General features: G+C 37.0%; 2 protein-coding genes across 3 annotated transcripts in view; one reads left to right on the forward strand and one right to left on the reverse strand.

Moving 5' to 3' along the window:
• Nucleotides 1-7,317, reverse strand: part of dis3 (DIS3 exosome endoribonuclease and 3'-5' exoribonuclease) — an 11,606-nt gene extending 4,289 nt beyond the window's left edge. The window contains exons 1-16 of the mRNA XM_024297159.2: nucleotides 6,835-7,317; nucleotides 6,444-6,601; nucleotides 5,186-5,379; nucleotides 5,030-5,103; nucleotides 4,780-4,947; nucleotides 4,533-4,694; nucleotides 3,773-3,886; nucleotides 3,526-3,663; nucleotides 2,700-2,846; nucleotides 2,503-2,619; nucleotides 2,324-2,425; nucleotides 923-987; nucleotides 738-822; nucleotides 521-648; nucleotides 346-432; nucleotides 114-270 (exon numbers count right to left, since the gene is read on the reverse strand). Of these exons, the coding sequence (XP_024152927.1) occupies nucleotides 114-270; nucleotides 346-432; nucleotides 521-648; nucleotides 738-822; nucleotides 923-987; nucleotides 2,324-2,425; nucleotides 2,503-2,619; nucleotides 2,700-2,846; nucleotides 3,526-3,663; nucleotides 3,773-3,886; nucleotides 4,533-4,694; nucleotides 4,780-4,947; nucleotides 5,030-5,103; nucleotides 5,186-5,379; nucleotides 6,444-6,601; nucleotides 6,835-7,053 (2,115 nt within the window). The 5' untranslated portion in view covers nucleotides 7,054-7,317. The remainder of the gene's footprint in view (nucleotides 1-113; nucleotides 271-345; nucleotides 433-520; nucleotides 649-737; nucleotides 823-922; nucleotides 988-2,323; nucleotides 2,426-2,502; nucleotides 2,620-2,699; nucleotides 2,847-3,525; nucleotides 3,664-3,772; nucleotides 3,887-4,532; nucleotides 4,695-4,779; nucleotides 4,948-5,029; nucleotides 5,104-5,185; nucleotides 5,380-6,443; nucleotides 6,602-6,834) is intronic.
• A 222-nt stretch (nucleotides 7,318-7,539) lies between these two features.
• Nucleotides 7,540-12,143, forward strand: part of pibf1 (progesterone immunomodulatory binding factor 1) — a 20,062-nt gene continuing 15,458 nt past the window's right edge. For both annotated transcript variants that reach the window (XR_002921945.2, XM_024297160.2), the window contains exons 1-10: nucleotides 7,540-7,950; nucleotides 8,016-8,116; nucleotides 8,211-8,409; nucleotides 8,513-8,632; nucleotides 10,328-10,461; nucleotides 11,048-11,156; nucleotides 11,240-11,359; nucleotides 11,442-11,503; nucleotides 11,615-11,740; nucleotides 11,816-11,914. Coding sequence is in view for 1 of the 2 variants with exons in the window: in XM_024297160.2 (XP_024152928.1) it covers nucleotides 7,696-7,950; nucleotides 8,016-8,116; nucleotides 8,211-8,409; nucleotides 8,513-8,632; nucleotides 10,328-10,461; nucleotides 11,048-11,156; nucleotides 11,240-11,359; nucleotides 11,442-11,503; nucleotides 11,615-11,740; nucleotides 11,816-11,914 (1,325 nt within the window). In the remaining variant the exon portion in view is untranslated. The remainder of the gene's footprint in view (nucleotides 7,951-8,015; nucleotides 8,117-8,210; nucleotides 8,410-8,512; nucleotides 8,633-10,327; nucleotides 10,462-11,047; nucleotides 11,157-11,239; nucleotides 11,360-11,441; nucleotides 11,504-11,614; nucleotides 11,741-11,815; nucleotides 11,915-12,143) is intronic.

Here is a 12,143-nt window from a genome sequence, read left to right on the forward strand (position 1 = left end):
TCGTTGAGGTTCATCTATGATGAAAATGAAAGGCCTCGCTCATTTTTTACAATTGGTGACTAAATCCTTTTTTTGCTCCACTGTAACATCGATTTCGACTATCTAAAACTCACCTTGGACTTGGCCGCTTTGAGTAAAATGTCATAGTTGGATGGCGGCGGTGCTGGATGTTTCCTCAGCAAAGCACAATCTGGAAATTCATCATAAATCTTCTGCGCCACTGAGACGTTGGCGAGCAACATGAACTCCTCCACCATGGAGTTCGTCTCCCTAGCAACCCAGAGAAGATCTTTAAGCAAAAATCCTAACTTTATTTTATTCACAAATGCACTTTGAAGGGCTCACATGAGTTCTTTGGTCTGAAGGTCAATGGGGTCGTGAGTTTCACTGTCGATATGAAACCGAACCTCTAAGGACGACAGCGTCAGAGCTCTGAAAAATTACACAAAAAATTAAGCTAAAACTTTTTTCAAAAAATCTGTTTTCAAATATTTCTTCTCGTTAGGATCTAGTTCCTCACCCTTTCTCAATCCTCTTCCTTTTGAGGATTTTAGCCAATTTGTTCAAACCCCGCAAACTCTCGGTGATGTCATCCTTCTTGCTGGTGTCGTCGATCCTCATCTGAGCCTCGGCGTAAGTCAAAGACGCCTAAAACAAAGGAGTAAACTGTTGGAATAACTAAAAACAAGGATTTGGATTAAAAAAGTGTTTTCTGGGAACCCATGTGGACACTTCACCTTGGAGTTGATGACACTTTTCGTGAAATGAGTCTTCAATATTTCTGCTTTGTGGTTCATTTCCCAAATGCATGAAAAAGCCAGCCTGGTAAAAACAAAAGAAAGTGGAATAAAAGTCTCCATATTTATAGATGCAGACTCTTTTTGGAATTGTAATTCGAAGCGTCCGAGTGTTCAGTCCTCACCTTTCCACGTTGGAGCGTAAAGAACAAAGATTGGAGCTGAGCAGCTCAGGAACCATATCAATTCTCTGTTGGGCACAAAAGTGGAAACATTTTTAATCGTGTCCATAAATATTTAAGCTAAAGTGAAGATCAATCTTTTATTTTTTTGCATTCTGTGATTGGGATTTTATTAAATTAAAGAGATAAAACGGTTTATTTGTAGTTTTTGGACAAAAGCGATCTTTTATTTTAATAAATAAGGTGAACTAATGTCATTCTGACTGCTGTTATGCAGCTATCGGGGGGCGGAGCTAAACAGCTGTCTGCTATTACAAATCCAACGAGGAAACAGAAGATTATTTTATTTTGGGATGGGACCGACTAACATTTTCTACAATAACAAGCACCAGCGTCGTCTAAAAATTGCAGAAACTCCGCGGTTCTCCGTGGAAGTCCCGCCCCCCGAGCAGTTCAGAATGGATGGACACGCCCCCACCTGTGTAGATTCCAGTCGAGTCGACACAAAATCCAGCTGGATCAAACTTCTCCCATAAAAATGTTTTAATATTTTTCACAAACACAATAAAGAAAATTTATGAGAAAAACGAAAAAGCTGAGATAAAAAACAGAATTCCAGGAAAATGCTAAATGGACAGAAGTTCTTAGGAGAGAAATTCTTATTTTTAGGATGCCTGGAAGCTGAATCCACATAAGAAAGATCCCATCATGGAGCTGTGAGGTCTGTGATGTTCCTCTATCAACAGAAATATACGTGGTTCCAAGAAATCTGGGACTCCAGCCTGAATTTTCTTTTGTATTTTCATTCAAAAACATGTTTATTAGTTTGTTGGCAAATTTTATTCTTGTTGTTTTTATAAAATTACATCTAAAATTGGCCTTCTATGTTTTAAAAACACATTTTTGGGGTTTCCACAGCAAAATAAATCCCATTTTTCCCCACAAAATGTTCTGTTTTTGGATAATTTTATTCTGTTGTGTGAATAAAACATAAAAAATGTGTAGTTTGCTGATTAATATGAAACCAAATAAGCAGGCAGGTAGTTTTTAAATTGAAAATACAGAAGTAAATTTAAAAGTAGACAAAAAAATGAGTTTTAAGCCCTTAAAAGGGTTAAAAATAAACCTTCTAAATCTACAATTTTGCGTGTGATTTCATATTGTGATTATTTTCAAATAATAAGTGGCTGGCAAATACTGGAACAAAAAAAACTTAATTGCGATTAATTTTTTTCCAGATTGGCGATTAATTAATTATTTTTTTTAATCGATTCCCGGCCCTAGAAAATAGATAAACTCTTTAAGAGTATTTTTTATTTTTATAATTCCAATATGCCAGTAAATTATATTACCAGTAAAAGTATTGGTAGAAGGAGAAAATAAATAAGAATTAATTTGACTTACTTTACCGCATAAGTAAACAGTGGTACCGCGGTTAGCAGCCTCTTTATCCAGAGCGTTGCCAGGTCTGATGAAATGACTGACGTCAGCGATGTGAACTCCAACCTACAGCACACAAAGAACCGTCCATGTTCACACCGACCACAAAGAACTTGGGTCTGATCCCGACAGTCTATGTGCACCTCCAGGTTTCCGTTTTCGAGCTCTCGGCAGTGCAGAGCGTCATCGATGTCTGTGCATCCCGGAGGATCCACACTGCACACGGTCAAATGCCTCAGGTCCCGTCTCTTCACCATGTCCTGCAGATAAAACCGAATGATTTATGCACAAACTGGAACAAAACAACCAGAATGTTATTAGATTCTTGTAGACTTGTGACCTCTGGCGTGATGCCCCACGGCATCTTGGGAAGGAAACTGAGCACGTTCTGAGAGAAGGCCTGATGTGGAACGTCATGTTCAAGCAGCAGCACCTCCTCCTCCGTCCCCTTCTCTCCCGCACTTCCCAGACTGCGGACAAAGTGACCCTGAAGAGAAAAAATTTGCTTTAATTTTCCACAATATTATCTAAAAATTGAAGAAACTTTGTTGTGTTCCATGAAAGTCCCGCCCCCCGACGCCATGTGAAATGCTTCAGAGACAGACACACCCCCACCTGTGAGCAGCCAATTTGAAATCCAGTTGGATCAAACTAAAAAAGTTGTTTTATTATTTTTCACAAGCATAATAAAGAAAGTTTATGAGAAAAAAAGGAAAAATGTAAAATATACAGCAGGGATCTTAGGAGAGAAATCACATTTTTCCAGACAAAATTTTCTGTTTTTGGATAATTTTATGTCTAGTGTGTGAATATAACAAGGAAAAATGATAAAATAAAGGTAGTGTTACATAGGAGAGGTTGTGCTGATTCAAATTATACCAAATAATCAGCATAGTTTTTCAAATTGAAAATATAGGTAAATTCAAAAGTAGATAAAAACAGAGTTTTATACCGTAGGTTCCAAAAGATTAAAGATAAATGTTCTAAATGTTATTATGATTATTTGCAGATAATAAGTGGCTGACAATTACTGTAACATTTTTTTTAATAATAATAATGTCGATTAATTTTTTTCCAGATTTACGATTAATTCGTTAATTTTTTTAATCGCTTCCCGGCTCGAGAGAATACATAAAACAAGGTTTTACAACACTTTTGCAGCTCACATTTGGATATCTGGAGTTTTTGGGCCAGCCGTCGATCGCCACCATGATCCTCTGGCCTGCAAGTGTGGAAGCCTGACGGGTTTCAATGCGAATGCGAGGGATCCGGCGGTCGGCAGGGGTGAAGAGATGTCTAGTGGACTACAACAGGAAAAAAAACATACTGTCAATTAATGTCAAGATATACAATAAAGCAATAACATGCTGAATTTATAATGTACATCAACCAACATGCAGCAGTCCGACTTACCTCTTTAATCTGCGACAGATTCAGCATACCGCAGAACGGCCTCCAGTTCCTCTTGATGACTCCCACTACTTTTCCTGTGGGTTTTCTGGCTGCTTCTGCTGCTGATATCCTCAACTGTGTAAATCCATGCCGACAAATCATTAATAAGACATAATAACCTGAAGCTTTATATGTGGTTTTGGCTTTTAGTGTTGCACACAAACATAAAAAGATATTTTTTCAAAGGCAAAACAATTTTCTTTCCTTTTAGAGACTTTCAAATAAACGAGATTTATATAATCAGGATTATCTTAAAGTAAACGAAAAAGCAGATTGAAAACTTGAAAAATAGACATTGTAACAGAGTTTTTTTATTTGAAAACTGAAAAAAAACCTGAAAATTTGAAAACAAAACATTGTAAATTTGAAAAATAAATAAAAATTTTGAAAAAAAAGTTTTGCAAATTTGAAAAAAAAAGTGAAAAAATATGTTTTTGAAAATTAAAAAAAAAATAAAAACTTGAAATAAATCTTGAAAATTTGAAAAAAAACTATTAATGTAAAAATTACTCATTAAAAAATTACTTATTAAAAAAATGTATTTTTTTCACTTTCTACATTTTTTTTTCTAAATTTACAATATTTTCAAATTTTCCATTTTACCAGTTTTTAAATTTTCAAAAAAAAAAAAAAAAAAATCAGCTACAACGTCTATTTTTCAAGTTTTCTGTTTTTCGCCGATTTGACCCCATAGATTCCACTGAGAAAAATAACAAATCACCGCTTTCTCCTCCTCATCATCCACGTCATCGTCCTTTGCAGCCCCGTCATCCTGAAGCACCACGGCGGAAGGCGACACCCACTCACTGCGTGGCAGCAGCTGTACAGCGACCACATCCTGATGTACGGCTCTGTTTAGATTCTGAAGACCCTGTATGAGAACCTGGGAGCGACACAAACACAAAGCAGAACTTTTATGAATCTATGAAGACATTCTGACTGCATCACAGAGAAGCATCTGGCTGCACCTCGGTGGTGTCTTCTCCTTCTCCCTGCACGAACACTGTGGCCTCCAGATAGTTGTCTCTGCTGGCTCGGAAGGTGCCCTGGAGGAACGTGCCGCTTTTGATTCCTGATTGGATCTTGGATAGAGGAAGGTGCTCTGGAAACAACACTTTACTGCTGGTGATTTCAGCCTAAGAACAGTCACAAACAAAGAAGATAAATAAGAAAACATCTGGCAGTATAAATCATAAACATGTGTGTTCCAGTGTTCACCTTTTCATCGTTTGACAAAGCCAGACGATCCACTAACTCGGGGTTTGCTGTCAGGTTCTTAACATATTCATCAACTAGGATGTTGGGAAACAAATATTTGAGATGAGTCTTCAGCTGATAAAGAATAAAAGTCGGCTTGGATTACAACAATCTTACATTTGTACACGACTAGGCCGTTCTCCTCAGCTTTTTCTTTGTTCCCCTGATCGTTGGTGAGAAGGACCACCTTTAGACCATCTGTGTTGGACTCCGTTTTCAGATGCTGGCTGTACCACTTGACGGCCACACGGATTGCCCGGTCGTTGCGGTCATTGGCACTTTCCCCTTGTTCCCGTTCAATGTACGTCTCTCTGGAGACAAAATAATAGACAAACAGCTACTTTATAAAGGTAATTCACAAAGTATCAACAGCGTTTTTGATTTTTATTAGGGCTGCCACGATTAGTCGGCTAATCGACTATTAAAATAGTTGACAAATAATTTAATAATCGATTAGTTATAACTTTATATTATATAGTGTAGGAAAGTTGAAAGATATAATGGTTATAATTTGACTTTTTTTTTGGCCTTCATTAAGGTTTTTAAGCTATTTAGTTATCTAGTTTAGCAAATATTTCAGTTTTTTTGCTAATATTTCAGTTACATGCTAGCTGTTTTGGCTAATTTAGGCTTTTTTAAAACTATTTTTGAGTTTGGCTAATATTTCAGTCACATGCTAGCTGCTTTGGCTAATTTAGGCTTTTTTTTGTTTTTAGGCTATTTTGAAGTTTAACAAATATTTAAGTTACATTCAAGCTGTTTTGGCTAACAAACTTTTTTGTTATTGTTTTTTTTAGGCTGTTTTGGCATCTAGCTAATATTTCAGCTACATGCTAGCTGTTTTGGCTAATTTAGGATTTTTTTGTTTTTAAAGGTATTTTGGAGTTTAGCCAATATTTCAGTCATATGCTAGCTGTTTTGGCTAATTTTATTTATGTATTTTTTAGGCTATTTTGGATTTTAGCTATTATTTAAGTTACATTCGAGCTGTAACAATTTTTTTTGTTATTGTTTTTTAGGTTGTTTTGGCATTTATCTAATATTTTAGCTGACTGTCAGCTTCAACGTTTTCAGCTATCAGCTTCAGCATCTTATCGTTGCTAGCATCAGCTTACACTTGCATTATTATGTGAATATATCTAGTTTTTAGTTAGTTTAAAGCTAATGATGGTTAAGATGTGTGCTTTACATCCACTTTGCGCATGACCCAATTAGTCTACTAATCGAAAAAGAATAATCAGTGATCAGTCGACTACTAAAATAATCGTTTGTGGCAGAACTAATCTTTTAATAACTAGGAGTCTGTGTTTCTGTAAAAAATACATTATTTTGACCTTTTCTGTTGCCAGATTTTATTATAAAGGCACCTCTGTACCTGTGGTGTTCGTTGGTGAAAGTGTAGAAGTATTTCTCTTTCGCCTGAATCATGTCCTTTAATCGTTTGTACACAGGAGCACTGCGGTGACGAACCTCCTGGAGTACAGTCTGCAGAATTATCACATTTCGGATCACAGGATCCTCCAACACATCAATCTGAAGGGAAAAGCATAAACATGAATAGGTTTGTATGCATCTCTTTAGCTTATTGTAGATATAACATGCCTAAAAATTAATAATACCTTCATAGCCACTAAAAATTAACTTATAAGGATCCCTAAATATAGAATCCATTCATCTTTATTGGTTGAATGAAACAAAAAAAAAATCTGAATGGAATAAAGCAATAAAACAAAGATCAATTTATAATAAAAATTGATTTATATCACCTGATGCAGCACCACATTCGTGTCAGGGACCAGATAGTGAGGATAGGGGCACAGGCTGCTCTCAATGATCGCGTCTTCCTGTAGCACTGTGGACTCTTGTTTGCATTCGCTGCAAGCTTCACTCCCACACCAAATATCATCTCTCAAGTAATGTTCACGAACCACCTTCAACACGCCGCCCGCCCGGGTCTTCCTCACAAATGTTTTCGACTTCAACATTGCAAAACATAAAACTTCTCAAACATAAAATTCTGATGTGTTTTTACCCAACCACCTACTGATGCCCACAGTCTCCGCTGCACATGTGTAAATCAACTCGGTCGGCCGAGAAAAACGTTTCCAAGAGTTTAAACATTGACGGTTGTCAGGTATTAAGAAGATTAAGAAGTTTTTCACTGTTCAATGCGTATAGATGATATACAAAAATACATGTAAAACTATGAACTCAAAACTTTCTTTTTCTATAAAGTTTCATTAAATATGAAACAAGTGTTAGGTTTTGGTTGTTCAACTAATTATTCAGTGAAAACAGAGCAAAAGACGGCAAATCAGAGAGAGTTGAAATTGGTGTAAGTTAAACTGTTTAGCGTCCCCTCTTGGTTAGGAGGAAGTACTGCAGAGCTTTACATTGTATTCCCAGCTGTTGACAGCAATGCGCGCTGCCTACCACAAGAGGCGCTGTAGCCGAAGCTTTTTAAAGTGACGGCGGTTACAAGGCAGCTTGGGGCGGGACTTATAAAAACAAAACAATTTACTGTAGTTGTTTGCTAACTGTTGTGTAGGTTTTTATAAACGGTTGAGTCATTTTTTTTTTAGTTTTAGCTGGATATGAGGGCATTGTTTGGATAAGTTCCCACAAAAATGCCTCCGAAGAAGAAACAGGTCGCCAACATCTCTAGCTCCTTAGACCTGGAGTCTGAGGATGTCAGCCTGGAAACCACGATGCCCACCACCGAGGATGTGTCCTCCTCAGACGAGCAGCGGCACGGATCCCAGAAGGTGACCCGGCAGCTCATCGAGAGAAAGGAGCTCCTGCACTCCGTCCAGCTGCTGAAAATCGAGCTTTCTCAGAAGAACCTCGTCATTGACAACATGAAGGCTGATCACATGACTAAGGTGGAAAGAAGAGGGTTTTAAAAGCAGAGTTTTGATCAGATGAGCTGAAGTTTATGCTGTTTCAGGTTGAAGAACTGGAGGAAAAGCTGAATGACGCCTTACATCAGAAACAGGTGCTAACTATGAGGCTGGACAGCCAGCTGAAACTGGCTCAGGAGGACAACAGGTTAGAATCATATCTAATAAAACACAAAAATCAGTAATAAGCAAGTTATAACACCTGTTTTGGTCTTATTTTACACTAATAATGTCTTAATCAGGAAGCAGCAGGCGCTGCGTAAGCAGGAGATGGAGGCCATCCTGCTCAGGCAGCAGCAGCTGGAGGAGACCAACCGCCGCCTGTGTGAAAAGGCCGGAGAGCTGAGGAGGTTGCTCAGAGATCTGGACATCTCCCCGGACAGGTACCAGGAGCTCCGCGGCCTCCCCGACGACCAAATCTCCATCCAGGAGTACGTAGCGGTAAGGATGTCAGAGCGATTTCACGTCACTGTTAAAAGTTAAACATCACCAATGGAAACCAAAGAGACAGGATCCTCCTTCTTCTTCTTCTTTGTCTTTCCAGGTCCGTTTCTACGAGGCCGTGACTCCTCTGAGGGCCGAAGTGGCTCAGCTCACCGAACTGAAGGGCCGATTGACAGATGAGCTCGACGTGCACAGATCCAACATGAGGACTTTGACAGAGGTACAAACAGACACACGGATATCCATCCATCCATTTCCTGAACCCGATGAATACTGGAGGTTGCTGGAGCCTATCCCAACTAATGTTTGATAACAGCAGGGTAAACTTTGGACAGGTCGCTAGTCTGTTGCAGGGTCACAAAATCACACTAAGGGACAATTAAAAGTCAACAATTAACCTTTGAAGCCTGTTTTTGTGGGAAAAACATGCAAACTACACAAAAAGTGATTTGAACCACAGAGAGCCGAGAACCACTACACCACTACATAAAGCACTACATTTGATCCCTATTCTATCAATTTTATAAAAAACTATTTCTGAACATCTTCATTTCCAAATGACTCGTCACTAAAAATTCAACATCATGAGAATACGAGTAAAAGTTGCAGCTGCTGATCTGATAAAATAGTGATTTAATTTTGACACCATATAAGAAACATCTTAAATTCTGCAGAAATGGAGCAGACATTTTTTCAGATTTTGACTCGTCAAAGTATTATAGTTACATTTTTTTCAGGCCGGGAATCGCTAAAAAATTAATTAACTAATTAATCACAAATTAATCTCGATTAATTTCAATTGTTTTTTTTATTTACAGTATTTTCCGACCACTTATTATCTGCGAATAATCTGAAAATGAAATTTACATGACATGAAAATGCGCCGGACCGAGAATCAAATAATTGCTTTTAGTAAAAAAGCGATTCAAACCAAAAAAATTTAAAGATTAAACTACTAAAACTGATTGAATATTTATTTCTTTTGTAAATAACCATGGTATAAGTGGGAGAAGAACCCAATGAAGTATTTTAATGCACGCTGCAGATGACCGCACCGCTCAGGTAAAGAGAATGATTAATTGAGTTAATTAATATTAGTGCATTAATCACAATTTGTTAATCGCGTGCGTTAATGCGTCAACATGCACGGTCCTAGTTTTTATACTAAAGAAAAGTTAGATCATTTACGGTATATAGGAAATATAAAAACATTTTTTTACTCTCCAATAATTTAATTCATGTAAACTTTAAGGATAAATTGGATTTTTGACTCCTAATCAAACTTTATAATTTAATTTTCCTCTATAAAAGCTGAATCACCTTTTATAGAATGAATGCCTTTATAATGGTTTTTATTTTCATTACATGTTTATTTTATTAACAAAATAAAGCGCCTGCGACTTTTTGAGTTTTGGGTGATTTTTCTTTTTTTTTTTTTTTTCAATAATTGTCTTTCCTTGTTTTTATTTAAAGTTACAGATAAAAGTATTAACCCAGTTTTTGTTCATCTTAATCTTTTGTCTTCTAGCGTTTATTTCATTTGCAGATCTATTTACAGAATTTTTTGTTGTCATGATTTCCACATCTTTACACTGAAACACATTTTTTTTTTAATCAGAAGCACTTATTTGGTCTAAATATATATATTTTAAGGGTGGCGTTTGTAGAAAAGTGTTATATTCTTGCTATTTCTCCATTAGAAATGAATATCTTGAAAAACTTTGATACATTTTTTGGTTTCTGGTTCACATTCTACTGGACTGCACTGGATTTGAACTTTGGTTTTTAGCAGGTAAAAAAATAATCTTCCCAAATGTGACTGTTTTTTTTTAAAAATAGTTTTTCTTTATAAAAAGTTGTTAATTTTGCGGTTGACTGTAATCTGTGTTTGAGCAGCATGTGTGTGTTTTCTAAGAGCTACGAGGAGGAGCGCCGCCTGCGCTCCGATCTGGAGCTGAGGACCCAGAGGCTGACCTTGGAGTTAGCTGACACCAAACAACACATCCAAGACGGGGACTTTCGCCGAGAAAACTACCCAAAAATCAAGCGGTGTGTGTTTTGTGCAGCCCTTAACCCAACAACTCATCAAATGAGTTTTAGAGTCACTTATTTGCTCTTTTCCTGTGATGTGATTGAATGAAAAATCATCTCGAAAAATCTAGTATTGTTCTTAATTACTCTGCTATAGATACAGCAGATGTCACAGTATCTGTTATACAGTTTCTATAAACATTTAATTATTAAATCTAATCAATATTTAATTTATTAAATCCATGAATTAATGTTTTAAGTAGAAATATTGATTATATTTTTAAGCAAAATAACAGCGATCAGTTAGTTTTTAATGTAGAACTACAACATTTTATTCATAAAAGTTCCTCTTTTGTCCACTTTAAATCACTAGTTTTATGGATCAGTTCTTCTTAATCAAACAAATGTGTTTTTTATGAAAAATGTGAAAAATAAATCAATATTCAATACAATCTCATTCATTTATAAATTGTCGTAAAGTTTTGAATTGAAGCAAATCAGTTTACTCATTTGGTGCTGTAACCAAGCTTTTATTTTGAATAAATATTTATTTATTCTGTTTCATTTGAAAGGCTGATTTTTTTTTTCTTTTTTGCTTTTTTAGAGAGCGGGACAGCTTTGAAGCAGAGCTGAAAGAGTTCAAGAGGCGATTTGAAACCGTCGACTTGTCTCACGCAGCGCTGACCAGAGAAAGAGACGCGCTCAGCAACGAGGTGCACCTCACAAACCCCCCACTTCATTAAATGAACCCCCCACCTGCTCTGAACCTCCCGGGTTTACTCTTTTCAACCTCCAGGTGGCGACGTTGCAGCACACGGTGGCTCTGCTGCAGAAGGACAAGGAGTACCTGCACAGACAAAACATGGAGCTCAGCATCCGCTCTGCTCACGGAGAAGATCGGTTAGAGAGGCTGCAGGTCTGAGCGCATCACTAACTGAGACTTCACTTATAATAAAACATAAACTGATCTGACCTCACCTTTTGGTTTTTGTGTGCAGGTGCAGTTAGAAGACACTAAGAAAGCCAGGGAAGAGTCCTATGAGAAATATGTAGCTTCCAGGTCAAGTTCTGCTTTTTCACATCCGTATCTTAAACTTTGTGGAAAGAAATAGCTCGTCGTCAACATAAATTATCACTTTTTTTTCTAAAATAATGCATTTTTCTTCTACAGAGATCATTATAAGTCAGAGTACGAGAACAAGCTCAGGGAAGAGTTAGAAAACATTCGGTTGAAAACCAGCCACGAGATAGACAACCTTCAGAGAACCTCAAGAGAGATGTACGAGAGGGAGAACAGGTATCAATTTTGTTTAAAAGGAAAAATCGGATTGGTTTGAATGGAAAACTTCAAAATTTTGTCTTTTTTTTACAGGAGCTTACGGGAGGCTCGAGACAACGCCGTGCTGGAGAAGGACCGCGCGGTGGCTGCAGAGAGGGACACCCAGTCCAGATATGACCAACTTCTGGAGCAGTGAGTAAAAAAAAAAACACATTTAAATACTGTTTTATGTCACCTGGCATTAATTTATTTTCAATTTCTATTCTTTTTTTGTTTATAAATTACATCCAAGTGGTCTTAAGGAGCCACACAAAGACAAATCAAACCAAACATGAAATAAAAGTTTGTCCAAACATGAAAAAAATTCAATTAAATAAACATTATTATACTATAAATCAGCCTAGATATTTCTAATAAAGCT

Source organism: Oryzias melastigma, linkage group LG15 (genome assembly GCF_002922805.2).
Source record: "Oryzias melastigma strain HK-1 linkage group LG15, ASM292280v2, whole genome shotgun sequence".
NCBI lineage: Eukaryota > Metazoa > Chordata > Actinopteri > Beloniformes > Adrianichthyidae > Oryzias > Oryzias melastigma.